The sequence below is a fragment of the Triplophysa rosa genome, linkage group LG4 (genome assembly GCF_024868665.1).
Source record: "Triplophysa rosa linkage group LG4, Trosa_1v2, whole genome shotgun sequence".
In the NCBI taxonomy this organism is placed as follows: Eukaryota; Metazoa; Chordata; class Actinopteri; order Cypriniformes; family Nemacheilidae; genus Triplophysa; species Triplophysa rosa.
The window spans coordinates 4,594,233-4,621,738 of record NC_079893.1 but is presented as its reverse complement, the minus strand read 5'-3'; the positions used below and the strand labels follow the sequence as shown (position 1 = coordinate 4,621,738).

The window sequence follows — 27,506 nt, the reverse complement described above, 5'->3', positions numbered from 1 at the left end:
ATCCAGCTTCTTATTCGCAGCTTCGTATTGACGCTATCCGCTCCACCTTAAAAGACGCGACTCCTTAATTTTCCGGTTTCTTGTTCACGCTCAGTTTAGGGACCGTCTAGATTTTCTCTTATTCGCTTTTTTTGCTTTTGTGTCTAAAAAAGAGCAATGAACAGTTTCTAAATATTGATAACACTGTGTGTGTGTGTGTGTGTGTGCGTGTGTGTGTGTGTGCGTGCGTGCGCGCGTGCGTGTTTGTGCGTGCGTGCGTGCGTGCCTCGATTTTCTCTTTTTAGCTTTTTTTGCTTTTGTGTCTAGAAAAGAGCAATGAACAGTTTCTAAATATTAATAACACTGTGCGTGCGTGCGTGGAGAGAGGTTGCTCTGCTGGCTGTCTGGTGCAGGCATAACAAGCCTGAGCTGAATGCCCTTTGAGATGATAGTGGACTTCATGAGGAACCCTCATCACTCCCTCCCCTTACTATTCTCAATATCACTTTGGCTGAACAGATTAAATTATGTTTATGTTTGTAAAATGCACAGTATGAACCGTTTAATATGCAGTATTAACTGCAGTAATTAACTTATCCTCTTACATCTTATGTATTTATATGCTATGCATTTATGTTTTTGTTTTTTTCCTATTGTTTTTTGTTTGTCCGTGTGTACAGTTGGCAAATAAAGCTCGTTGTGATTCTGGTTTATAGTTATTATAGTTATACAAAGACAAAACGATATGACAACAGTTCAATTTACCATTCAATATACTAGTTATTGATTACATATGGTGATCTTGGCTAATTACATGCACTAATTACTTTACATTAAAATACAGGTTGACATTTCTACTCCAGCATTTTTAAGTTATGGATCCATGAAGTTGGCATATGTGTCAATACTGTTCAATGAGACATTGCACTTATGGCCCATTTTGAGGGGCTTTATCTCAGTTGTCTTTGAGGGTGCTTTAAAAATGTCAAAGGTAGGTTATACCCAGTGTCCTTGGCTACCACCACGCAGAAAGGCAAACAGTTTTACTGTAGCATTTTAAAGTTTTTTTTAAAGTCTGCCAAATTTTAAAGTCTGCCAAATGCATAAATGTAAAGTTATGGACCCATGAAGTTGGCATGCGTGTCAATACACGTCAATGGGTCAGTGCACTTAGGGGCAAATTTAAGCTGCTACATCTCAATAACCCTTAAGGGTGCGTTGGTAGTCAAGGACACTGGGTATAAGCCCAATATGAAAGTTTCAACGCACCCTTAAGGGTTCTTGAGATATATCAACTGGAATTGGCCCATAAGTGCACTGACCCATTGAAGTGTATTGACACGTATGCCAACTTCATGGGTCCATAACTTTAAAACGCTACAGTAAAAATGTCTGCTTTTGGGCTAGGTGGTAGTCAAGGACACTGGGTATAAGCCCAATGTGAAACTGTCAACGCAACCTTAAGGGTATTTGAGATGTAGCACCTCAAAGTGGCCCATAAGTGCACTGACCCATTGACGTGTATTGACACGCATGCCAACTTCATGGGTCCATAACTTTAAAATGCTACAGTAAATGTCATGATTCTCAGGGTGAGACACGGAGACAAGGAGAGTGGACCCAAATGCAGACAGCGGTTAAGGGGTTAACATGACATTTAATAACAAAGACAAAATACAAAACAAAGACCCACGTGGGGGTAAACAACAAAACAGCGGAACAAGAACAAGACTAACTAAACTGACAAGACTAAACTAATAACACATCACAAAAGAACACTTCAAACTAGACTACCTGACAAGACAAGAACTCACCCACACGACACAGTGCAACATAACAGTACAATGATCCGACAACAGACAGAGAACACAGGGGCATTAAATAGAGGGACAAATCAAAGGGGAACAGGTGTGGGGCATGAACTAATAAACAACCAATAACGAGATACAAAAGGGCGGGAACACAGACAAGGACCGGAGAGAGTATCGAAGGCCGAAAGGGTCAAAATGACTCTCTCCACACATAACAAGGGATCCTGCCGTGATTCTACCACAAGATCAAGAAAGACATGACACGACGAGGCAGAATCACGACAGTAAAACTGTTTGCTTTTCTGCATGGTGGTAGCCAAGGACACTGGGTATAACCTACCTTTGACATTTTTAAAGCACCCTCAAAGACAACTGAGATAAAGCCCCTCAAAATGGGCCATAAGTGCAATGTCTCACTGAACAGTATTGACACATGCCAACATCATGGATCCATAACTTAAAAATGCTGGAGTAGAAAAGTCAACCTGTATTTTAATGTAAAGTAATTAGTGCATGTAATTAGCCAAGATCACCATATGTAATCAATAACTAGTATATTGAATGGTAAATTGAACTGTTGTCATATCGTTTTGTCTTTGTATAACTATAATAACTATAAACCAGAATCACAACGAGCTTTATTTGCCAACTGTACACATGGACAAACAAAAAACAATAGGAAAAAAACATAAATGCATAGCATATAAATACATAAGATGTAAGAGGATAAGTTAATTACTGCAGTTAATACTGCATATTAAACGGTTCATACTGTGCATTTTACAAACATAAACATAATTTAATCTGTTCAGCCAAAGTGATATTGAGAATAGTAAGGGGAGGGAGTGATGAGGGTTCCTCATGAAGTCCACTATCATCTCAAAGGGCATTCAGCTCAGGCTTGTTATGCCTGCACCAGACAGCCAGCAGAGCAACCTCTCTCCACGCACGCACGCACAGTGTTATTAATATTTAGAAACTGTTCATTGCTCTTTTCTAGACACAAAAGCAAAAAAAGCTAAAAAGAGAAAATCGAGGCACGCACGCACGCACGCACACACACACACACACAGACAGTGTTATTAATATTTAGAAACTGTTCATTGCTCTTTTTTAGACACAAAGGCAAACACGCACACACACACACACACAGTGTTATCAATATTTAGAAACTGTTCATTGCTCTTTTTTAGACACAAAAGCAAAAAAAGCGAATAAGAGAAAATCTAGACGGTCCCTAAACTGAGCGTGAACAAGAAACCGGAAAATTAAAGAGTCGCGTCTTTTAAGGTGGAGCGGATAGCGTCAATACGAAGCTGCGAATAAGAAGCTGGATTCAGCCTCGTCATCCCTCCGATCTAACTGCTTGTTACCTTGCTTTTTTGTCGTTGTTTAAGGATGGAGAAAAGTTACACGTTCAGTCAGCATTATGAGGAAAAAATTCGTCCTTGCATCGATATTATTGACAACTTACGATCATTGGGAGTCGAGAAGGACCTGGCGCTACCTGCCATCGCCGTCATAGGAGACCAAAGCTCGGGGAAAAGCTCTGTTCTGGAGGCGTTATCAGGGGTAGCTTTACCCAGAGGCAGTGGTGAGCACATATTGTCCGTTGCGCAAAAAAAAAGATGTCTTTCTATATATTTACTGTCAGTATTTAAACCACTTCAAATAAAATAATATATAAATAAATAGAATTCTACCTTTTTATATTTTTATATGACAATTTATTGATATTTATTTATAATTTACATATATTTGCTATGAGATAATAATACTTGGTGTGATTTGTTTTTATTATGTATGTTTTTGCTACTGCTTGTGAAGCACTTTGGTCAAAACTTGTGTTGTTTTAAGGTGCTATATAAATAAACCTTGACCTTGACCTGAATACTAAAGAATTGATGCTAACATTGAAAAACAGAAGCTATATTGGTTCCAATATATGGAAATGTATTAGGCAATTTAACGTATAATATTTTATATTACATAATTTTTTTTATATTTACATTTACTAATTTAGCATATATATTTGTTTTCAGCCCAGTTGTTGTTTTTTGTAAGGGCTAAGGTAATACTGTGCATTATGGCATTCTTTAAAACAACCTAAAACCTTAACTAAAAACATATTTTGTTTTATAAAATATATAATATATAGCTATGTCAAGTTTTTGGATATTTTAGATATTTATTGAAGTAGGCCATAACTACTGCACATTATTACCATAGCCCTTTTAACTGCAATGGCATGTTTTCTTCAAATGCTGTTTGGTTCAGGCATTGTCACAAGATGCCCACTTGAGCTCAAGATGATAAGGACGAAGGAGAAAGGATGGCATGGACAGATCAGTTATCAAGATTATAGTGAAGATATTGATGACCCAGAGGATGTGGAGAAAAAGATCCGTGAAGGTGGATGTTTCGTCTCAGTGTTTTAAAAGCATGCAGTGCACTAACAGAAAAGATTCCATGTAAATCTTACAAGTATAAAATTATAATATTGATATATAAAATATACAATCTTGCATTTGTTTGTAGCCCAGGATAAGATAGCTGGCCCAGGGGTTAGTATTAGTGCGGATCTCATCAGTCTTCAGATCACCTCTCCAAATGTTCCTGACCTCACACTCATTGACCTGCCCGGGATCGCACGAGTGGCAGTCAAGGGTCAACCTGAGAATATTGGAGAGCAGGTAGATTAAACTATCTCATGCTAGTTTAATTAAAGACTTAATTAAAGACCTGTCTGTTGTGTTATATATGTTATATATTTACCATACTTTTTATGCAGACTAGTGCAGTAAGCACTTTTAGTGGCTTACTGTATGCCACGGGTTAACTACCTTAATTATCAATGTATTACAGATCAAAAGACTGATCAAGAGTTTTGTTACAAAGCAAGAAACAATCAACCTTGTTGTGGTGCCATGTAACGTCGACATCGCTACAACAGAAGCGTTACAGATGGCACAGAACGAGGACCCTGAAGGCGGGAGGACTTTAGGTGCGTAATGCATATAATAGATTGAACCAGATCTTGTCATGTGTATTCTGATTGATGTCAACCAACAGGCATCCTAACAAAGCCAGACCTGGTGGATAAAGGCACTGAGCAGACAGTGGTGGACGTGGTACACAATGAGGTCATTCATCTTACTAAAGGCTACATGATCGTCAGGTGCAGGGGACAGAAAGAGATTATGGATCATGTCACTCTCAATGAGGCAACAGACACAGAGAAGGCCTTTTTTAAAGACCATCCTCATTTCAAGTGGGTAAAAACATTTGCTATATATTCCAGAACAGTGATGTCAAAACATTTGCACTTTGGAAAACCTGTTTTTGTACAGACATGCAAATTTAGAACCCAAAGCAGTTTGCATGGTATGGTAATGTTATCAGACGTACTATTCCTGTAAAGCCTTATTGTGCAAAACATCCAATTACAGATCACTCAATGTGTGTGTGTGTGTTTTACAGCACACTGTATAATGAAGGCTTTGCAACTATTCCCAAGTTGGCCGAGAAACTAACAATTGAGTTAGTTCATCATATAGAGGTGAAATAATTTTTAGCAAAACAGATAGATTTTGAGTCTCAGATTAAACACGGCTCATTCTCCGGTGGTTAATTTTTTTATGTAGAAATCCATGCCACGGTTAGAAGAACAAATCGAGGCTAAGCTAGCTCAGACACAGAAGGAACTGGAGGCGTACGGCACCGGACCACCATCAGACCCTTTAGAACGACTCAGCTTTCTCATTGATGTGAGTATTGTCATGAACATGTTAGTTTGCCCAGGGCCGGTCAGTCTTGCTCACAGAGATCCACCTTCGGGAACCATATTTTTTCAAATGTCAGGCAATCATTTTGAAGACTGTGTAGTTAGACATGTACTCTTTAGGAAGTTTTATGTCAGGTCCAGATCCAGGAGCAACTTCGACTTAAAACACAAGCAAACAAGATTGTAAACTCAGCTTTCTCATTCTAAACTCACTGAGAAACTATAGCAAAGTACACAGTATTAGTGTCTGTATATATTAAAGAATCGTTTAAATCAGTCTAATGTGTTTTACTCATCTCATCACTGAATTCAGAAAGTGACAGCTTTCACTCAGGATACGTTTAACCTGACCACCGGGGAAGAGGTTAAATGTAATTCAGACCTCATGATTTTCCAAGAGCTTCGGGAGGAATTTGCACAATGGAAGTTCTTCTTGGACAATTCAGGAGATAACTGTGAGTCTTCTTTTAATGCTGTGTTAATAAATAAAGATAAAGTATTAACACAGCATAAAGTGTTACCAAAATTATACAGTCCACCTCAAAAAGTGTGACCTGCTTGAAACTTTCTCTTTATCCCGACTCTTGTTATTCAGAGTTAAATTGTCAAGTTAAAATAAAATAAATTGATCTTGCTACTGTTCCTTTTGACAACAAATGACAATGCCAAGTAAGTGTTAAGAGTAATAGCCTATAGTTAGCAGGTGTCTAGTTATAGTTTATGTTATGTACTCTAATAAGATTTGAACGCTCATAGAGTCACAGTTTGGTATATTACTTTGGATGATACAAAAAATCATGAAAAAGATATTCAGTAATTAATCAGAATTTGAATAAACAACACATTTAACCAACCTGAAAATCATAATTGAGATGTGTGTATTGTAATTTATTTCTCTGCAAATATTCAACATTCCTTTGCAGTCAACAAGAAGATTGAGAGAGAAGTTGATAACTTCGAAGCCAAGTATCGAGGGAGAGAGCTTCCAGGCTTCATCAATTACAAGACCTTTGAGAAGCTGGTCAGAGAACAGATCAAGACATTAGAGGAACCTGCATTAAGAACACTTAAGGCCATCTCAGGTCAGTGTTGTATACTTGTTGGCCATTTAGTAGCCTACAATGCAAGTTATCCTGGTACCTTTCAGCAAAACTAAATTTACCAGATAATTAACCTTATATGGGAGAGGTTACAAATGAATCTTAAGATTGTGTTTGTATTCACATAGATATGGGTAGAAAGAGATTTATCCAACTGGCCCAAAAAAGCTTCATTGGATTCCCTAATCTTCTTAAAATAGCAAAGGTAGGTTATGGCGATACACAAAAGCAGTCATTTATATACCATGAGGCTGCATTTCAATTACATTTTTAGCGGTGACTTTGAGCAAAACTAGATTTACAGATGTCCATTATTTTATCACTTTAGTCTCATAACAAATCTTTTGTGTGTTTTAAGACTAACATTGAAGCCATCAAGCGGGAGAAAGACTCGCTGGCCGAGTCCATGTTGAGGACTCAGTTCAAGATGGAACTCATTGTTTACAGTCAAGATGGCACATATAGTCAAAGCCTCCAACAGACAAAAGAGAAAGTGAAGCAGGAAGAGCAAACTGCACAACTTCAACAACCATTTTCAGTTACAACTGCTCAAGTTTCAGCTTCCTCAACTTTTGGATCGGGTTTCGGAATACCAATAGTTAGAACAGACAATCACGCCACCTTACATGAGATGAAGCTCCACATCAAGTCCTACTACTCTGTAAGTGTGCTTACATGGGGTTTCTGTTATCTGAAGCTCAGATTTAATTGCTGTTTTTAGCTGACGCTGTGTTATCTGCCTCATCAGATTGCGAGCAACCGTCTAGCTGACCAGATCCCAATGGTGATCCGTTACCAGCTTCTCCAAGAGGCTGCGGCCGAGCTGCAGAGAAACATGTTGCAGTTGCTGCAGGAGAAGGATGCTGTTGATGACCTGCTTAAAGAAGACCACGACATCGGTCAGAAGCGGGAAACCATAATTAGTCGCCAGAAACGTCTACTAAAAGCACGCAACCTCCTCATTGGCTTTTAGAATTCAGTTCATATTTTTGATGGCAATATGTTCAATATAACACAATAGCACTATAGCTTGTGAGTTAAAGATCCACCAAGAAGTTAGTATGGTGTCTCCTTCCCCCATTTACAATATAATTTTTTTACCTTGAATACTAGGCCTACATAAAAATTACTTTAAACTTTTTCAAACCTTTTACTTGAGTTAAACTAAGACTTAAAGGTTAAATGAAATGAAATGTAGTGATTTATAATATTATGCTTTAGGGTGTAGTCAAGTAGATTTATTTCAAAGTAAAGTACAGATACTTGAAAATGTAACTTACTTGAGTAGACTTAAAAACATTCAGTCCACTTTGGAATATAATGTCATAAAAATGAGCAGAAGTGAGAAGCTGTGCATTTTAAATCCTCTAAATGTGAGTTTGTGGATGTTTTTGGAGCACACTTGTTATAGATATGCTTAATAAAAAATACAGAGTTATATCCATGTGCCTTTTAATTTCTGTTGTCATATAAATTACAACTTTATAAATGCTAAAATGCAGTTATACACTAGTTACTTTTTAAGGACTATAGAAATATTAAATTGATATATCTGTGTCTGAATTGAGTTTTTGCAAAAACACAATATAAGGAGCACGCGCTCTGGACGCTGTTTGCGTTGCGGACGCTATGAGGAACACTAAAGCATGATTAAGGCAAAAACATTGGTGAAAAGACTGGGACAAAACACCTGAAGGTCGTTTTTATTTTGAAATATCTCATGCTTTTCGCAAAGATTTCTTCTTGTTCAAAGGGGATACTTTTTTCTAACCTCTGCGCCTTCGTAAACTACAAAAACTATTTACAGGAAAAACAGGCAAACAAACAAAACATTTCGCTCCTGATTTATAATGTAATTGCGATCAAATATAGGAAATAAATGATTACATTTTGTATTATCTTAAATATTGCAGTGTGGTTTTAGAAACCGTGAACAGTGCATTACCGTCGTTCCAGGAAATGAAACTTACGCTCGACCATTACGCTTGACAGCATCAGTACGATCAGGTGAGTTACGCGATAATTGCGTGATTGATTGAGACATTGTGGTTATTTGGACATTTCGTCGTTGTTTAAAGATGGAGAAGAGTTACACACTCAGTCAGCATTATGAGGAAAAAATTCGTCCTTGCATCGATATTATTGACAACTTACGGTCATTGGGAGTCGAGAAGGACCTGGCGCTGCCTGCCATCGCCGTCATAGGAGACCAAAGCTCGGGGAAAAGCTCTGTTCTGGAGGCGTTATCAGGGGTAGCTTTACCCAGAGGCAGTGGTGAGTAATGTTGCCTTATCATCGATGCCTTTACCAAAAAGATTAAGTGTGCTGGTTACTTTTGAACTAAAAATAAGTTTAAAGAATCGTATACTTCAAGAAATATACTTCTCTTTATAACTACACCTTTTAAAAAGTGGGTCAATTTAGTCCCGACTCCCAAGTGGTCTGAAATAGTACACTTACACAAGTACACGAATACTAGTAGACCTACTTACTACATTAAGTATACCTAATAAAATTCACATGAAGTATATTTATTTTTGTGTGTGTAATCAAACCAAAGCATGCTTTAAAGAAAATCCAAATGTCTAAACATTTTAAAGACATGATATATATTATTGGTTTGCTTGGTTACTTTTCTAGTTGATAAGTTTGTTAAAAATTAAACGGGTGTACAATGAAGGGCATGTTGCATGCTGTGTATAGCTGTTGATTGAGTCTCTTTCATGTTTGGGACAGGCATTGTCACAAGATGTCCTCTTGAGCTGAAGATGGTCAGATCCAAAGATGAAGGATGGCATGCAAAACTCTGCTACCAAGACTATGAAGGAGACATCGATGACCCAGCGGATGTGGAGAATGAGATTCGTGACGGTGACGTTCCCTCCTTTTTAATTTTTTTTAAACGTCTCAGTACATTGACAGATCATTGTAATTGTAGCCCAGGATGCGATTGCGGGAACTGGGCTTGGAATTAGTGCGGATCTCATCAGTCTTCAGATCACCTCTCCAAATGTTCCTGACCTCACACTCATTGATCTGCCCGGTATCGCACGAGTGGCAGTCAAGGGTCAACCTGAGAATATTGGAGAGCAGGTCATTTTATGTTCAACGGGCACTTCTGCCACTGGTTCATTTTCTTATCTATCTGATTACAACCTTATTGGCTGGAGATATTAATCACACCATTTTTACAGATCAAGAGATTGATCAAGAAGTTTGTTACAAAGCAAGAAACAATCAATCTAGTTGTGGTGCCGTGTAACGTCGACATCGCGACCACAGAAGCGCTACGGATGGCACAGGACGAGGACCCAGAAGGCGAGAGGACTTTAGGTGCGCAGTACTCATTGCATTTTCTAGATTTGCAATACCAGATCTTGTCATGTGTATTCTGATTGTATTGCATGTCAACCAACAGGCATCCTAACAAAGCCAGACCTGGTGGATAAAGGCACTGAGCAGACAGTGGTGGACGTGGTACACAATGAGGTCATTCATCTTACTAAAGGCTACATGATCGTCAGGTGCAGGGGACAGAAAGAGATTATGGATCACGTCACCCTCAATGAGGCCACAGTGACCGAAAAAGCCTTCTTTAAGGACCATCCACATTTCAGGTGGTTAAAAAAAATATTTGACGTAGCATAGCAGCATGCCACTTTAAATAACAAAACGGATCTTAAAGTGTCCTGTAATGTTTAAATTGTGAGCAAAAGCACTTTTCTTTGTTTTGCATTACTTTTGCTCCTATTTGTACAATTATTGGTAACTTGATGTGCTTTTTTTTACAGCACACTGTATAATGAAGGCTTTGCAACTATTCCCAAGTTGGCTGAGAAACTAACAAATGAGTTAGTTCATCACATTCAGGTGAAATCATTTCTAACAAAAACACACAGACATGATTTTTATGTCTCATAATAACCACGGCTCATTCTCCTGTGGTTAATTTTTTATGTAGAAATCCATGCCACGGTTAGAAGAACAAATCGAGACAAAGCTAGCTCAGACACAGAAGGAACTGGAGGCATATGGCACCGGACCACCATCAGACCCTTCAGAACGACTTAGCTTTATGATTGATGTAAGTATCATCATTAACATTATGTATGTTAAAAAAAATGTTAAGACATAATCAATTTTATTTTCCCCATCTCATCACTGAATTCAGAAAGTGACAGCTTTCATTCAGGATACGTTTAACCTGACCACCGGGGAAGAGGTTAAATGTAATTCAGACCTCATGATTTTCCAAAAGCTAAGGGATGAATTTGCACAATGGAAATACTTCTTGGACCGTTCAGGCGATAAATGTGAGTAAATAAAACGTTATTGTTATAAGGTGCTGTGCCTTTTCTTTAAAAGCAAGACATCTTTAGTCATTTCAGTGAGCATAAATCTTAATGCTACAGCATATAATGATAGTCTTGGGTGCTTCATTTCATTTCTTTGTGCACAGGGACATTGTCATGCTGGATTAGAAAAGGGCAGTGCCCAAACTGTTGCAATAAAATTAGAAGCACACAATTCCCTGGATTATCATTATAGGCTGTACATTAAGATCTGTACTCAAGGAAATGACTAAAGTAGTCAAATGTGTAAATTAGTGGTGGTGTCCCAATACTTTTGTCCATATAATTATAATATATCTCATCATTGTATTGAATGTATTTCTCAGAAATATTTTAAATTCCTTTGCAGTCAACAAGAAGATTGAGAAAGAAGTTGATAACTTTGAAGCCAAGTATCGAGGGAGAGAGCTTCCAGGCTTCATCAATTACAAGACCTTTGAGAAGCTGGTCAGAGAACAGATCAAGACATTAGAGGAACCTGCATTAAAGACACTCAAGACCACCTCAGGTCTGTTTTGTATATTTCTTGTATGTGTGATTTTAATGATCTTTTTCTTAGTGTTCACTACCAGGATTTGTGGTATTGTCTCTGTAATACTGTAGTATTGGTTATAATTGGCTGTTTGATACATGCCAATGCAAGTTTTTTGGGAACCTAATACAACTGGATTTACCAGTCAAGATTGTGCTTGTATTCACGTAGATGTGGTAAGAAAGAGTTATATCCAACTGGCCCAATACAGCTTCATCGGATTCCCTAATCTTCTTAAAATAGCAAAGGTAAGTTTTAATGTGTTAATGCCAAAGATTACAGATGACATGAGTTAAAATATGGCGGGGCACATTGCATTACATCAGCCGTGTCATATGACCCCTTTAAAACAAAAACCCCAATTACATTTGTGTGTAAATGAGAAACGTTTATTGATGCTTTTGACATAATACAACTGTCCATTATTATATAACTAAAGTCTTATATTTATGTTTTTAACCCAAAGCTTTTGTGTGTTCCAAGACAAAGATTGAAGCTATCAAGCAGGAAAAAGAATTACTGGCCGAGTCCATGTTGAGAACTCAATTCAAGATGGAGCTCATTGTTTACAGTCAAGATGGCACATACAGTCAAAGCCTCCAACAGACAAAAGAGAAACTGGAGGAGGAGGAAGAAGGGGAAACTTCACCATGTAAACCTAAATTTAATCCTAAAATTCCATATTCGTTTAATTTTGGAAACCCAGTAATTGGCTCAAGCAGTCATGCCACCTTGCGTGAGATGAAGCTCCACATCGAGTCCTATTACTCGGTAAGTGTGCGCTCCTGTTCAAGTCTGTAATTCAGATTTAACTGTATTGTTATGAAGCTGTATTATCTGTCTCGCCAGATCGCAAGCAAGCGTCTAGCTGACCAGATTCCAATGCTGATCCGCTACCAGCTTCTCCAAGAGGCTGCAGCCGAGCTGCAGAGAAACATGTTGCAGTTGCTGCAGCAGAAAGACGCTGTAGATGATCTGCTTAAAGAAGACCACGACATCGGTCAGAAGCGTGAGCAGTTACTTAGCCGCCAGAAACGTCTACTGAGCGCACGCAACCTCCTGATTGCCTTTTAGAATGCGGTTAATAAAGTAATATTTCAATACATCACAACGGTGTTGGACAAACCTCCTGACAGTTTAACACGTAGTAGTATATTGTAACTTGTCAGGTTTCTGATTACTTGGACATTTTTCATAGTTATTGAAACTTTAAGTGTTTGATAACCTAGATATTTGTTTGTTAAAACATACATTGTAATGCTATTTAGATGTTCCAGAAAGTTTTGTTTATTATCCATTCCTAGAACTGCTAAGTAAGGAATAAAGGTTTTCTAAATGTCCATCTTTTAGTAGGCTCTAATGGTTAGTTGGACGTCTTTTTAACTGGATGCACTATTGCGGCCTTTTTTACAAGCTGCAGATGGTGGGTGAAGTGAGCAAGTAATTGACGCTTGTAATAGTAAATCCATGCACACTGATGTTAAACTGCTTAAAGTGTCTTCATTGTGCTGCAACAATACACAGTTCGCTACCCGTGAGCTCTCCTTTCATTAATAACATAGATGTTGTTCATACTTTACAGACGGCATAAATACATTGTCCATAATGCACAGTTCTCCAGTAGACTAATTTCAGCACAGATCCCTTTGACACAAAGCTATTGCAAAAGACTACTTGCTCTCCTGCCACCACACACACACTCTCTAATTTACTAGGTGCTCTGATATAGAAGTGTAAGGGTCTGATCAGACAGAACGCGTCGTTTGCTGTGAGACGCGCCTCTTTTGAATTGTTTTCAGTTGGCAGGGAGCGTTTTGCGCGCTGCTTACGCGCGCCGGGCGCCTCGCGTTTCTGCCGCCTGCTGCGCCTCGCGTTTTAGGCGGAGCGCTCTGAGCGCCATAAGTTCGAAAAAAACTCAACTCTGAGCAGAAAAGCGCTTGACGTCATGTGCGCTTTTTTCCATTGTCCAATCGGATGAGTGGAGAGGCAGGGCTTCCCTTGTCGCAATGCTTGGAACGCCTGGAGACATGGAGGAGAAACTTGTTGAGTCTGTTTCGGGTTACCTAGCAACATACAAAAACAACGCTGCGCGCTGCTCTTTTCAAGGAGTCACCAAAAGAGCAGCGCGGCGCGCCTCGCGTTTTCGAACATGAAAAGCGCGTTCTGTGTGATTGTACCCTAACTCCACTTACCCCTGGAGAAAACTGAAATTGCTTAAATGGCTCCTACACTAACTAAAGCCAGGGTGACTGAAATGGTAAAGATCTTGCTATGACGGAGAAATTGATGACCCATGTGGATGTATAGAAGCAGAATTGTGAAGGTGTAAGGATTCTCCTTTTCCCAAAGATAAAAACGTGTCTTATACTGAGGTTTGAGAGACCTGTGAGAACCAGCAAATGTTTCGTTAAGCCACATCATTGTCTTTTAGCAAGATTTACTGTAGATGTGGTGTTATGCTTAAAAAGGATCAAATTCATTTATATATCTGACAAAATGAATTGAATAAAAAAGTTATTTGGCTTTAAAAGGGTATTGAATAAAACGATTCGTAAGCAGAGATAATGCAACTAATACAACTTTTCTGAGCCAAAATATTGAAAGAGACGCATTGAGAGAAAGAGACTCTTAAAATGTGTACTGTACAATTAAACAAATTATTGTGACCGGCTTTTCCATTGTGGGGGAAGGGACGGAGTAGATGTACCATGTGTAACGTTAATCTAGTAATTAATGTTATAGATGTTCGTCATATTCACCACATACCAAAACCAAATGCAACGCCCAGTGAAGCTGTGGAAGAAACGAAACTTGCCGTTCCAGGAAACAAAGCCTGCACGCGCACAGGTACATAACTGCGGTCTACCCTAACCTGATCTCGTAGTTTTGTCGTTGTTTAAAGATGGAGAAGAGTTACGCGTTCAGTCAGCATTATGAGGAGAAAATTCGCCCTTGCATCGACACCATCGACAATTTACGATCATTGGGAGTCGAGAAGGACCTGGCGCTGCCTGCCATCGCCGTCATAGGAGACCAAAGCTCGAGGAAGAGCTCTGTTCTGGAGGCGTTATGAGGAGTTGCTTTACCCAGAGGCAGTGGTAAGTGATGTCACTGTGGTCTATGGTAATGCTTCAAAGGGGAACCTCAAAATGTTGAAAAAACAGCATATGCTGGTTTGTGGTGGTTTAAGCTGGTCATGTGCTGGTCAAACCAGCATCCAAACATTCCTAACCCAGCATATGCTGTTTTTTTCAACAGGGAAGCACTTGACATGCATACCTGATTAAAGAAATGCATGCCTGTTTTTTTTAGTTCTGTTTTATTGTATTACAGGCATTGTCACAAGATGCCCTCTGGAACTCAAGATGATACGATCTAAGGAGGAAGGATGGCATGGAAAAATCAGTTACCAAGATCATAACGAAGACTTTCATGACCCAGAGAACGTGGAGAAAAAGATCCGTGAAGGTGGGCGTTTAGACTTGAGGTCTCAAAAAGTGCAATGCATTGTATAATTGTTACATGTAAATGTTTTTAGCCCAGGATGAAATAGCTGGACGAGGCCTTGGAATTAGTGCGGATCTCATCAGTCTTCAGATCACCTCTCCAAATGTTCCTGACCTCACACTCATTGATCTGCCCGGGATCGCACGAGTGGCAGTCAAGGGTCAACCTGAGAATATTGGAGAACAGGTCATTTTTTTGTTCAAAATAATTTGTCTGATTATAACCTTAATGGCTAGAGATATTAATCACATCCATTTTTACAGATCAAGAGATTGATCAAGAAGTTTGTTACAAAGCAAGAAACGATCAACCTAGTTGTGGTGCCGTGTAACGTCGACATCGCGACCACAGAAGCGCTACGGATGGCACAGGACGAGGACCCAGAAGGCGAGAGGACTTTAGGTGCGCAGTACTCATTGCATTTTCTAGATTTGCAATACCAGATCTTGTCATGTATATTCTGATTGTATTGTAAATCAACCAACAGGCATCCTAACAAAGCCAGACCTGGTGGATAAAGGCACTGAGCAGACAGTGGTGGACGTGGTACACAATGAGGTCATTCATCTTACTAAAGGCTACATGATCGTCAGGTGCAGGGGACAGAAAGAGATTATGGATCACATCACTCTCAATGAGGCCACGGAAACAGAGAAGGCCTTTTTTAAAGACCATCCTCATTTCAAGTGGGTAAAAAGACATTTAGCATATTGCATAGCAGTGAAGTCAAAACATTTGCACCTTGAAGATACAAAACATATCTCAAAGTTTCCTGTAATTTTGAGCAAAAGCACTAAAAATGGAGTCTGTGTAGCATTTGTTCACAAAACTGTTGAATTTGCTTTGTTCTGTCAAATTTTTTGGTCACTTAATGTGCTTTTTTTACAGCACACTGTATAATGAAGGCTTTGCAACTATTCCCAAGTGGGCCGAGAAACTAACAATCGAGTTGGTTCATCACATTCAGGTGAGATCTAATGTTTTAGAAAAAACAGATAAAATTGTATTCTCATTATAACGCTAGCTAACCGTCCTGCGGATTATTTGTTATGTAGAAATCCATGCCTCGGTTAGAGGAGCAAATAGAAACAAAGGTAGCTGAGACACAGAAGGAACTGGAGGTGTACGGTACTGGACCACCATCGGAACCTTCGGAGCGATTTAGCTTTCTGATTGATGCAAGTATTGTCACGAACAACAACGTTTTTTTGCCCAGGGCTGGTCAGTGTATATGTACATTTTTTATATTCCTGCCTCTAGTTTTTTAGATTGTGTTAAACTGCTTCAGGTTTGTTTTATTGGGGTTGGATCTTTACTCTGCAGGCAGGTAGATCTCAGGTCTAGATCCAGGAGCCGCACTGTGCTTCATTGACTTAACCAGAGCACATGCAAATTAGACTGCAAACACAGCTTTCTCGTTCTAAACTCAAAAAAACTAAAACAATGCATATCAATGTCTGTGTATTTAAGATTATAAAAAAATGATGACATCTTTCCTATCTCATAATTGAATTCAGAAAGTTACAGCTTTCACTCAGGATATGTTTAACCTGACCACTGGTGAAGAGGTTAAATGTAAATCAGACCTCATGATTTTCCAAGAGCTTAGGGATGAATTTGCACGATGGAAGTTCCTCTTGGACCGTTCGGGAAGGATCTGTGAGTAAATAATATTAAGCAGCTAATTCAGTTAATAAATGTAGATATAAAGTATTAACACAGGTAATACTAATAATGTTTCAAGACTAAGATTGAAGCTATCAAGCAGGAGAAAGAATCGCTGGCCGCGTCCATGTTGAGGACTCAGTTCAAGATGGAGCTCATTGTTTACAGTCAAGATGGCACATACAGTCAAAGCCTCCAACAGACAAAAGAGAAACTGGAGGAGGAGGAAGAAGAGGAAACTTCACCATGTAAACCTAAATTTAATCCTAAAATTCCATATTCGTTTAATTTTGGAAACCCAGTAATTGGCTCAAGCAGTCACGCCACCTTGCGTGAGATGAAGCTCCACGTCGAGTCCTATTACTCAGTAAGTGTGCTCTGTTAGGCAAGTCATCTTTAGCTCAGATTTAACCGAAAGCTATGAAGCTGTGTTATCTGTCATGCCAGATTGCAAGCAAGCGTCTAGCTGACCAGGTCCCAATGGTGATCCGTTACCAGCTTCTCCAAGAGGCTGCGGCGGAGCTGCAGAGAAACATGTTGCAGTTGCTGCAGGAGAAGGATGCTGTAGATGACCTGCTTAAAGAAGACCACGACATTGGCCAGAAGCGTGAGCAGTTACTTAACCGCAAGAAGCGGCTATTGAAAGCACGCAACCTCCTGAATGCCTTTTAGAATGTGGTTATCATACAGTCATATACTGCAGTATTTCAATACAACAGTGTTAAAGAAACCCCGAGCAGCATGGGTAGCAAATACTGTTCACAGTTCCTAAATCCTTGTTAACGGTTTTATTTAGTTTGTTAAACACTTATATTGCAATATTGTTTACATGTTCCAGAATTTCCTGTTTATTTGATTGATAAAATCATGATGTACAAAAGCTGCATTATGCAATAAACGTTTTCCAAATTTTCATTATTTTAGTAAGATTATTGGTTGGCTAGTCTTTTCAGATCTTTGTGAAACATGAATGCACTATTGACCAATAGCGACAAATGTCGCTTTAATGGTTAAGGTGTGCTGCAAAAGCTTCTCTTCTGGTTATGCAAAAGATTGTTTGACAAATCTAAAACTAATTAAAAAAATTGCAGATTCAAAGTGATGCCACCACTCATTTATTAATGACTTGCTAACTTTTCTCTTTGTCATAACTGCACCACTACATTCCTTCTCTGAAGACAAACTAAACTATAGCCGGATGACAACAAGGTTCAGTGTTGCATATTAGGCAGAATTTCATCAAATTTGTATGGAACAGTGAATATAGATTATGCTCATTTTTCCGTCTTCTGTATTCCACTTCACACAAGAAGGCCTTTTAACCACAGTGTTTAAAAACTGTGGCTACAATAAAAAGCATAAACATTCATTACATATATACATTTGTACAGTGTTCATCAAACAAAAAGACAAAAGGACAAATAATCTCTGTGCCAAATGGGAAACCACTATAACCAGTCTACTGATCTGACTGAGATTTGAGTTTCCTCTCCCAAAGTTTCTGATGGTCTGAGAATCCCTGTTTTCCTTTGTTGAAGGAATTGGGTCCAGCTGATGTGGGCGTCTCCCTGAAAAACAAGAACGGATGCTCTTTTTTAATTTAATGCTGTAGCACACTCTTTCCTATTAAGTATTTTAATTACCAACAGCTATAAACACAAATTTATTACAACACATTTTTTTACAATGAGCATTGCTGCAAATACATCAAAATAATGATATAGGAACAGAAAAATACAATAGGCAGAATCCAACCTTCCAATATTTTTCATCCTCATCTTTGCCTCTGGTGGCATTTCCTCAGGCTCACTCTAAAACATAAAAAATATTTTGAGGATTCCTAAGCTTTATTATGTAATGGTTTTTATCAACATGGCAAAAACACAAATTTGTTTTGTACAAAATGCATGCACAGAATATATTATTAGACAACTTCACAAACAGACTACATCAATTTCATATTCACAAAAAGCTGCACATACATCATCGTCTTCATTGAATACAGATGCGAGTCCTGATTTCTTGGCAGGTACGGCTGGAGGGGGTTCTTTAGGTTTCTAGGATAAGAGAGAGAACAACAACAAACAACACTTTTAAACATTTGAAATTCTCCATGTCAACAATTCTCAGAATAGCTGTACAATTACTACTCAAATAAATGATCTTACAAAGAAAAATACAGCATACATACATTCGCTCCAAGCTTGATAGAGATGGGGGTAGGCTTCTTGGCAGCCTGGGCTGTCATACTGAACCCGGCTTTAAACATTTTAGAAGAAGCTGGCTTGCTTTTAGCCTCATCTTCTGGTTCGACATCACAAGCAGTGCGCTTTCTCAAATTGTCCCCTGATGCCGTGCTGGAAGAGACAGTCTTAGTTTTCACACTGCTTCCCTTCTCTTCTGGTCCTGCTGGAGGCGAGACAACTTACCAAGGTGAGCGACTGTTGCCTTGGTGACCAAAGGTGAGCTACAGTTACCTGAAAGATGAGGGATTCCAGGAGGACCTGCTCAGAGAGCTGATGTTGAGCCTACAATCTCAATTCAAACTGGTTTGCAAATAACAGTGTGTATGTTTCTCCACTTTAACGCCCAGTTTCATGGGTCTGATTGTCTAGCCTACAATCATCTAGGTTTACTAACTAATATAATTGTAACTTTGTGCACAAATACAATGCATTAAAGGTGACCAAAAACTAAAAAAATCTGTCAACATTTATTAATCCTCATGCTTGAGAAATGTCAATGTAAGTCAATGGGGGCCAATGTTAGTTAGTTACCAGTGTAGAGGAAAGTACACCATACACGAATGATGACAGAATTTTCATTTTTGGGTGAACTATTCCTTAAAGAGCTGATTTGGGACATGCATTACTGATACAAGTCAATACTATAGTGGTACAATGGTATAATAATACAATAGTATGCTGAATTATTACCATACACCTAAATAAATGTCCAAAGTAGCTCAGAGACTACCATGTTAAAATTTATGTTATCATATATATTTACATGGCAATACAAACCATGGTGGGTGTCCAAAAAACCTGGCACTTTTTTGAGCTTGTTTTTGTTTTAGTGTATCAGTTTATGGGTTTAGTGGTACTAACAATATAACACTAGACTTTTAAAGTAATACTTCACCCAATAAATCTGTCATCATTTACTCACCTTCGAGTTGTTCCAAATCTGTATAAATGTCTTTGTTCTGATGAACACAGAGAAAGATATTTGGAAGAATGCTTATAACAGACAGATGTTGCCCCCCATTGACTACCATAGTAGGAACAAATACAATGGTAGTCAAAAGTGCCCCAGAACTGTTTGCTGTCTCACATTCTTCAAAATGTCTTCTTTTGTGTTCAACAGAACAAAAAAAGATTAGTATTTTTTCCCTACTACTATAGTAGTTAATTGGGGGCAAAATCTGTCTGGTTATAAGCATTCTTCCAAATATCTTTCATGTTTGGGTGAAGTATCACTTTAAGTACGAAAACAATGTAAAAGACAGAAAATGTTATATTTGTAGAATACCTAACAATAGTCTGCACTTAACTGAATTGACATGAAATATTCGCGTTAAATACTGTGTGTCTGTTTAAAGTTCAAAATTCAGCTCGACACACAGCTAATGTAGCTAGCTGGCTAAACCTATATAGCTTGAAGCTCCAAATAATAAAAAGTACAGCTCTGCAACTTTGCATTCACTCATGCCTGCAACACAACGAATAAGTGCACTTAACAACTATTCTTAATATCGCAAAAGCTGTCTATTAAAAACAGAATTGAGAATTTCACCTCCTTTAGAAGGGCCTTCGCTGCGACACTTCACGTACGCCATCGCGTCTGCATTGAAGACGTACGGATACCGGAGAGGACAAAATACCTCTGCCTATGGCCTCCTCATTGGCCGTTGAATCGGACGTCAGTTGCGCCGCCATTGCCATATTGGGAAGGGAAAAGTGCCATAAAAACACATGCAAGTTAACATGGACGTTACGGTATATCTGGATTAAAAGCATAATGAAGTTTCAGTCTCGATCAATTTCAAATGGATTAAGATCTACGCTGAGCACAAAAACGTTTTATCCTCATTTACTTATTTAAATAAAACTATTCTCTGCCTTAATAAATTGTTCAAAAAAGTCTCAAATGGGTTTATAAATGTAAATTTATTAAGATTTTTCAATTAAATAAATACACATTCACTTCCCGTTCACTTGTATGTGCTTATAGTACGGCCGGCCCTTCCCAATATGGCGGCGCACTCATTGCAGCCAAAGTGCTCAATGCGCTGTTCTGCTTTCATTGGATGGGAGTAGTGCAACACTGACATCTAGTGTATAGATTATAAACTAAACTATGGTCTGCTCGTCATAAGACGTGTTCAACATATTTGGTCCTGAAAGAACATTTAAGGAAACATGTCCCAGCATAAACCCTACACATAAGCAAAACCCAAGCTGTAACTTATTCCTCAGACCAGAGGGGCATAATTGGTTGATATGGTATACAATCCTCAAACCCAGACCTTAAACATTTACCCTAATCATGCAATTTAATTGGTTGATAGAAAGTTTGTTTGAAGACCAACAACAACGTTGTTCTGCTTGAAATCACGAGGACCACGTTCACCTTACTGTGCTAGTGTAAGGACACTTGGGTTAAGCACGTGTTTCAATACAATCATATTTTTTTATTGTGAATTAATTGTCCAAACATTTAGGACTCACAGCTTATGGGTAAAAAATGTGTAGGGTTTTTTTGTGTGGGTGTCAGGCACATACTTTTTAACACTCAACTATTCCTATTAATAATACTTTCTCTAGGAGTGGATGGACTTCATGTGAAAACATATTCTCAATAAAACTATCTAATAATGTATCGTTCAGACAAGTCCGAAGCTTAAATTGCGAGACATGTTTTCTTCATATTAACCACCACCTAAATACAACTGTGATGGTAGTGATTTGTTGCTTTACATTAACCTAAAACCTATTCAAGTTCAGCCAACCAGCATGTCTAAAAGTGACCTCCAACCTAAACTAAGCAACGTCCTTTTAAAGATACATGCCCATCAGCAGCTTTAGACATGTTTATTTTTGTGTACTCGGAAGCAGAACTCGACCAAGCCAAAAGGAAAAACTCTGTGTACTCGTGTACTTTTGGAAAAAAGTTTATTGTGAAATGACTGTGTGAAAATGGGGATGGGGGATAACGGCGAACTGACCACAGCAATGTCATGTGCCTTTAACACATAGCTGGAGGTGTTATTGTGACCCTGGATGGGTGGCGAAAGAAGAAACAAACCCTCACTTCATGAGTGGCCATTTTCTTCTTCCCCGGTCTCCATCCCGCTGTGGACAGTCGCCCCGGGTGGACCAAGAAGGCTGAGGATCGACTGCATGAGGATGTAACTTCCAAAAAGAGGGTAGGCAAGAAAATAAAACGAGGACAAGGAAAAACAGAATGGTTCAGAAGTGACACCCCAAAGTCCTTTTTATTGATTGGTCTTCATAACAGAATGGATGTCCCGACACCATGGGGTCTGCGGATGTAATTTAGCTTTCCTCACCACTCCCACAACAGACGGACTCTTACACAGACATGACGTGCTTCACGAAAGCTGTAAGGGGAGAAGCAGAGGAGGTGCATAAGGAAAGATCACCCAGACTGGCTCGCCATACAAGGCCTGAGGTAGTTTCTAAAAATAATGACGGTAATGATAGGTGAGATTATTATATCGGACAGATTAGTGGCACAGTGTCCAAACGTGAATAAAAGACCATCGCTACGTGCACCGTTATGTTATGTGCTTTGAAAAAGTTACAAGGGTTCAATATGCAAATTGAAGACAAAAAAAAGACAAATTGTTTTCCGAATAGTCTACATACTCTCGTAGTTGACATTGCCGTTCTCATCCTCCTGTCCCTGCATGAGAGCATCAATCTCAGGCTCAGACATCTTCTCTCCTGTTGATGCCATGAAATATAGTTGTCTTTTCCAAAAACTTTTAATAACTCAGACATTTTTTAGACACACATCCATTACTTTTTACAATAAGGTTGTTTCTATTAACATTAGTTAACACATTAGCATCAGTCAACAATAAAAAAAATACTTTTGCAGCATTTATCAATCTCATGTAAATTTCAGCATAGACTTTTAAAATTAAAAGTTGTAACTGTTTACATTAGTTAATGCACAACGACTAACATGAACAATTGTATCGGCATCAAATAGCATTCGATTAATAAATGCTTAAAAGGTATATTGTTTATTGTTAGTGTTTGTTAGTCTTTTAGTCATTTATTGATGCCATCAAACGCAACATTTGCAAGTGTGAATTATGAAATATCTGGGCACACTTGACATTTATATTGATTTAAAAAAAACATATGGTTTAACTATTGAAATTAGTTTTACATGCTTGAATTAATTTAGGGAGAAAAGCAAAATATTTTTACTGTATATTTTGGTAGAAAATATTTAATACCGTTTACAAAGTATCCCAAGATGCAACTTATGTATATCAAAATCCTTCTACTTCATCACACCACTATTTTTTTGTTGTAAGTGGAGTCACGTTCTCATTTTCTTAGCAAGCACTTTGTCAACTACATTTCCCACAATCCTCACTTACCCAGTGTGGACAGCACAATGCGCAGCTCAGCGCCCATGACTGTGCCGTTGCCCTCTTTGTCGAAGACGCGCAGACCCTCAACGTAGTCATCGTGAGTACCCTTCTGGTTGGCGTCAACAGTCTTCATCATTGGCATGAAAGTGTCAAAGTCGATTCTTTTGTTGGCCATATCTGTGTGTCAGTAATTTTACATTTACCCAAATCAGTATCAACTATTTAGGATTTATTTTAGCCTTTATATTTATAATGTAAGCATGACATAAAGTAAAGTTCTTGCCGTCAGCAGATGGGTCGCCTAGGATCTTCTTGACGTCTTTGTTGGTGGGGTTCTGACCCAGGGCGCGCATGATGTCGGCAATCTGGTTGTAAGCCACCTTGTTGTCTCCAACTCTGTCAAAGAGACCAAAAGCCTCTTTGAAGTCTGTAAGTCAAGGATAAAAGATATATTTTGGTTATGTGAATGTCTCTGATTTGAGAAAACATGATAACAATAAAAAAAAAACATTTCTCATTGTTCCATTATTTTAAAAATATATTTATAAAATATGACTTAATCTGAATTATTTAAGAATTTAGAACCTCTGTTTTAATATTTGTTGGCACACACAAAATATTGCTGCTTAAAATATGTAAAAATATATTTGAGTAACCACCTTATTTTTATATATATATTTTGTTTTACCAATTGTCCCAACAATGCCCCCTCCAACAGCACTTATGCTATGAAAAATAGCATACTACAACTCCAGCCCTACAGCAGCTGTTGCTGTATGAAGGTGGCATTTAATGTATGATGTGACAACCGATACCCCCAGAAAAAGTAGCCCTTGCCATACATGGCCGTGACGGTCTTCGGCTGACCCAAGTCAAATGCAAGAATGCTGACAGCAGAGTAACCTACACCAACCGCATGCCTTTTACACATACTGTAACTGGTTTGGTACAGATGAATTTCTTTTCTTCTGTATTTATGAATTGAGCGTGGCCTTTGTCATTAAATCTAATATCACCAATAATCTTACAAATTATTCACACTTACATATAAATTTTACATACGTTTATTCTAAATTTGGTCAACTAAATACACAATATCTGATAAATAATTTATGGTTTGAATGCACAGTTGTAAGGATTAAGAATCTCTCTCTCTCTTTCTCTCTAGTAGAATGTATTATTATTTTTATGAATAATTATAAACATAATCAAATAGAACTAATACATTCATAGAACTAGGGCTAATTGTAGAGATCAACTAAAAATGTTCTAGTGATTTGTAACATCTACATTTTTTAATTAAGACTCCATAAATTTGTCACTTGTGACAGCTGTTTTTCTCAGCCAGCCTTTGTAATATTTTAACTGGACCAATTAAAATATTTAGATGAAACAGGCCAATAGAAAATGTTGAGTTGGAGAGGACTGACATTTTTGAGCATCAGAATTAATACCACTGGTGTTATTCTATCTGAAACAATGCAATAAGATGGGTCACTTCAGTATTCCAGGAGCACAATACAACCATTATTTACAAAGCCTTTTAAGAAAGTATTGAACACTCACCCTCAATCTGGTCAGCAGAGAATTCTCCAGCCTGCCAGAAAGACAACAATTGCATCAATCCCATTGGCAAACACGCTAACATCTCATAATGACAAATCAATACACAGCAATCCTATATTATACCACAATACAATTGCAAACATGCCCTTTTTTAGGTAGCCATCAAAATATTCCTTCCAAGCGCACACATCTCCATTTTGTTCAGAAACGGATGATGTTCTTTTCAAACATGTGTACGAAATAGTGCCTTGCCCCAACTTCACAAATGGTGTCCTAGTTTATTTTAGTGGGCTTGTTGCCAGTTTTTCAGCCAGAAGAACATCAAAAGAGGTACAGAAGATAAAATAACGAGAGTAATCCATGTACACACCATGATGCAGGTTTGTGATGGAGGTGCGAGGGGCAGAAGTCAAGAAGCCGGAGTCCCAGGAGAGTGGTCCTGAACCATGGTCCATGTCCTTCTTATTTATGCTATGCAAATGATGTCACGGGGCGGATCTAGTGACTTCTTTAACTTTCTTAGGTCAAGCTGGAAGGAAGGTTGCGATTTTCTCTACTGCGCATGGTGCGGCGGTATTTTTAGATTATGCTCCAGGCTGCTTGTAAGACCTTGGCTTTGGTCAGCATTTTACTTTTACCATCCTATTTTTTACCCGTGTTTTGCACATAGCCATGGACGAAAACACACGCACGTAGATCCCAATTGTACCTGTTATCACGTGCGCGCGCGAATTGCGGGTATAAATGGCAGCAACACAACATCTCAAGGAAGTTTTCGGTTACAGCGGCGATATTTTTAACATGCAAATGGTGCTCTCGGCCACTTATGGTTATATGACAAGCCGGACAAAAACTTCTCAAAGAAATATTCCAGAACAAATGTTCAACATGACACGAAGCGTGCAGGGAACTTGAAATTTGAGCGCATTTGCTTTCTTAAATATCTGGCTTGACGATTGTTGTAGAGTTTCTTTACATTATTTGATGTTACGGAAAATGTAGTTTCTTTTTTTGAAGGGTTGGTGTTTGACAGAGCTATCCGTGGTAGGCTACTACAATTCAAAGCGGAACCAAACGTGAAATAAACCCCTGTTGAATATAATATATGGGCCATTCTACAGAATTGGTGCAAAATCGGAGTTGGAAACATCTTGAAAAAAAAAAAATTCAGACATTTTTTATGTATGCAAATTGTATAATATCAAAGGTACACATTCCTAGTAATTGTGCAATTAATTTTCATATTGTATTTTCAGAAAGTTTTGGAATATTCTTCCTCTCCCCAAATTTTGTCACTCCTGAAACACAATAATATGTAATTTAATAAGAGGAATTATATTTACATATTAAGATTTTCTTTAAATCTACTTTTTAAATCTACTTTTTGCTATTTAAAAAAAATGTTTTCATATGTATATCAATAACAGTCACAATTTTAACAATATTTCAAGTGTGATTTATGAGATTTGTTGTATTTTGAATCCAATCTCTCTTTGTAAAAGGCATACAATTGAGCATATGATTTCAAAGTTAAAGGGATAGTTCGTCCAAAAATCAACTTTGTGTGATTTTTTTACTCACCCACATGACGTTAAACATGTTTAGAGAACTTCCGGCGTCTTCGGAGCACAAATAAAGATATTTAGGTGACATTCGAGAGCTTTCCAGGCCTCCTGATTGAAATCATGGTGTCATTGCCAAGGTCCAGAAAAGTACTAAAGACATCATTAAATTGGTCCATCCGCGCATAGTGGCTCAGTTGAATTTTTTTGAAGCGACGAGAATGCTTTATGTGCGAGAAACAAGCCAAAATACCGACTTTAATCGATATATTCTCCTCTGTCTTGTCAGTGTACGGGGCGCGTTCACGAGAGCACTTCTTCTTCGTCTTCTTCTTGGACGAGAGCACTTCAAAAGTAGACAGGTTTGTGCGCACAACGCGGAAGCGCAACTCTGTGTTTACATGCAGAAGACAAAGAAGAAGTGCTCTCGTGAACGCGTGCCATACACGCTTCTAAAAAATTCAACTGAGCCACTATGAGAGGACTGACCAATTTAACGATGTCTTTAGTACTTTTCTGGACCTTGGCAAAAACTGATACCATGGTTTCAATGAGGAGCTCCCGGATGTCACCTAAATATCTTTATTTGTGCTCCGAAGACGCCGGAAGTTCTCTAAACATGTTTAACGTCATGTGGGTGAGTAAAAAAATCACACGAAGTTGATGTTTGGGTGAACTTACACTTTAAGGATTCATTAGTTGATATATGCATTGAACCAAGCAATATCATAACATCTTAGTTGATAATTTAATATACTTCACTTTTGACAAAAAAATCTGTGACTCACACATTTTCAGTAGTGATTGTAATTTTTTGGTAGTGATCACAATATTTAATTTGCACAGCTGAATCAAACTTTCAACATTTTATGTTAATACAAAGAACTAACTATGTTGCACATACGCAGCAAGCACATAGCAGCAGACACACATCAGACAGTAAATATATAATAGAAAACCTACAGCTCACATATCACTACTAAAACATACTAAAATACTTACGATTTGCATAAC

The 27,506-nt window shown here is 38.3% G+C and overlaps 6 protein-coding genes across 11 annotated transcripts; 4 read left to right on the top strand and 2 right to left on the bottom strand.

Moving 5' to 3' along the window:
- The first annotated feature begins 2,955 nt into the window (after nucleotides 1–2,955).
- On the top strand, nucleotides 2,956–8,116 carry LOC130553477 (interferon-induced GTP-binding protein MxB-like). Its single transcript, XM_057332448.1, has 12 exons — nucleotides 2,956–3,384; nucleotides 4,068–4,202; nucleotides 4,329–4,483; nucleotides 4,656–4,794; nucleotides 4,863–5,061; nucleotides 5,271–5,349; nucleotides 5,435–5,557; nucleotides 5,888–6,029; nucleotides 6,498–6,656; nucleotides 6,803–6,879; nucleotides 7,033–7,335; nucleotides 7,423–8,116. Exons 1-12 carry the CDS (start codon nucleotides 3,189–3,191, stop codon nucleotides 7,645–7,647), a joined length of 1,932 nt encoding a protein of 643 aa, XP_057188431.1. The 5' UTR covers nucleotides 2,956–3,188; the 3' UTR covers nucleotides 7,648–8,116.
- A 174-nt stretch (nucleotides 8,117–8,290) lies between these two features.
- LOC130552544 (interferon-induced GTP-binding protein MxB-like) lies at nucleotides 8,291–12,898 on the top strand. Of its 2 annotated transcripts, XM_057330888.1 has the most exons (13): nucleotides 8,291–8,681; nucleotides 8,753–8,948; nucleotides 9,411–9,545; nucleotides 9,613–9,767; nucleotides 9,869–10,007; nucleotides 10,093–10,291; nucleotides 10,466–10,544; nucleotides 10,636–10,758; nucleotides 10,846–10,987; nucleotides 11,376–11,534; nucleotides 11,730–11,806; nucleotides 12,042–12,329; nucleotides 12,408–12,898. In XM_057330888.1, the coding sequence occupies exons 2-13, from the start codon at nucleotides 8,753–8,755 to the stop codon at nucleotides 12,630–12,632; spliced, it is 1,917 nt and encodes a 638-aa protein (XP_057186871.1). In that variant the 5' UTR covers nucleotides 8,291–8,681; the 3' UTR covers nucleotides 12,633–12,898. The 2 variants fall into 2 exon arrangements, with proteins under 2 accessions (XP_057186871.1, XP_057186870.1); XM_057330887.1 differs by having other exon boundaries at nucleotides 8,291–8,948.
- Nucleotides 12,899–14,325: 1,427 nt separating this feature from the next.
- LOC130552545 (interferon-induced GTP-binding protein MxA-like) lies at nucleotides 14,326–16,927 on the top strand. Its single transcript, XM_057330889.1, has 8 exons — nucleotides 14,326–14,656; nucleotides 14,892–15,026; nucleotides 15,097–15,251; nucleotides 15,329–15,467; nucleotides 15,553–15,751; nucleotides 15,954–16,032; nucleotides 16,121–16,243; nucleotides 16,583–16,927. Exons 2-8 carry the CDS (start codon nucleotides 14,924–14,926, stop codon nucleotides 16,730–16,732), a joined length of 948 nt encoding a protein of 315 aa, XP_057186872.1. The 5' UTR covers nucleotides 14,326–14,656; nucleotides 14,892–14,923; the 3' UTR covers nucleotides 16,733–16,927.
- LOC130552546 (interferon-induced GTP-binding protein MxB-like) lies at nucleotides 16,609–17,645 on the top strand. Its single transcript, XM_057330891.1, has 3 exons — nucleotides 16,609–16,724; nucleotides 16,810–17,097; nucleotides 17,178–17,645. Exons 1-3 carry the CDS (start codon nucleotides 16,677–16,679, stop codon nucleotides 17,400–17,402), a joined length of 561 nt encoding a protein of 186 aa, XP_057186874.1. The 5' UTR covers nucleotides 16,609–16,676; the 3' UTR covers nucleotides 17,403–17,645.
- A 177-nt stretch (nucleotides 17,646–17,822) lies between these two features.
- Nucleotides 17,823–20,631, bottom strand: pcnp (PEST proteolytic signal containing nuclear protein). 5 transcript variants are annotated; one of them, XM_057330892.1, is made up of 5 exons: nucleotides 20,526–20,631; nucleotides 18,922–19,139; nucleotides 18,713–18,787; nucleotides 18,486–18,541; nucleotides 17,823–18,298 (listed from the first exon to the last, which is right to left on the bottom strand). In XM_057330892.1, exons 1-5 carry the CDS (start codon nucleotides 20,566–20,568, stop codon nucleotides 18,190–18,192), a joined length of 501 nt encoding a protein of 166 aa, XP_057186875.1. In that variant the 5' UTR covers nucleotides 20,569–20,631; the 3' UTR covers nucleotides 17,823–18,189. The 5 variants fall into 5 exon arrangements, with proteins under 5 accessions (XP_057186875.1, XP_057186879.1, XP_057186880.1 ...); XM_057330896.1 differs by having other exon boundaries at nucleotides 18,922–19,207; nucleotides 20,526–20,599; XM_057330897.1 differs by having other exon boundaries at nucleotides 18,922–19,087; nucleotides 19,160–20,583.
- A 1,256-nt stretch (nucleotides 20,632–21,887) lies between these two features.
- Nucleotides 21,888–25,402, bottom strand: mylz3 (myosin, light polypeptide 3, skeletal muscle). The gene is made up of 6 exons (XM_057332690.1): nucleotides 25,301–25,402; nucleotides 24,931–24,961; nucleotides 23,648–23,791; nucleotides 23,371–23,541; nucleotides 22,622–22,699; nucleotides 21,888–22,353 (listed from the first exon to the last, which is right to left on the bottom strand). Exons 1-6 carry the CDS (start codon nucleotides 25,301–25,303, stop codon nucleotides 22,325–22,327), a joined length of 456 nt encoding a protein of 151 aa, XP_057188673.1. The 5' UTR covers nucleotides 25,304–25,402; the 3' UTR covers nucleotides 21,888–22,324.
- Nucleotides 25,403–27,506: the final 2,104 nt, after the last annotated feature.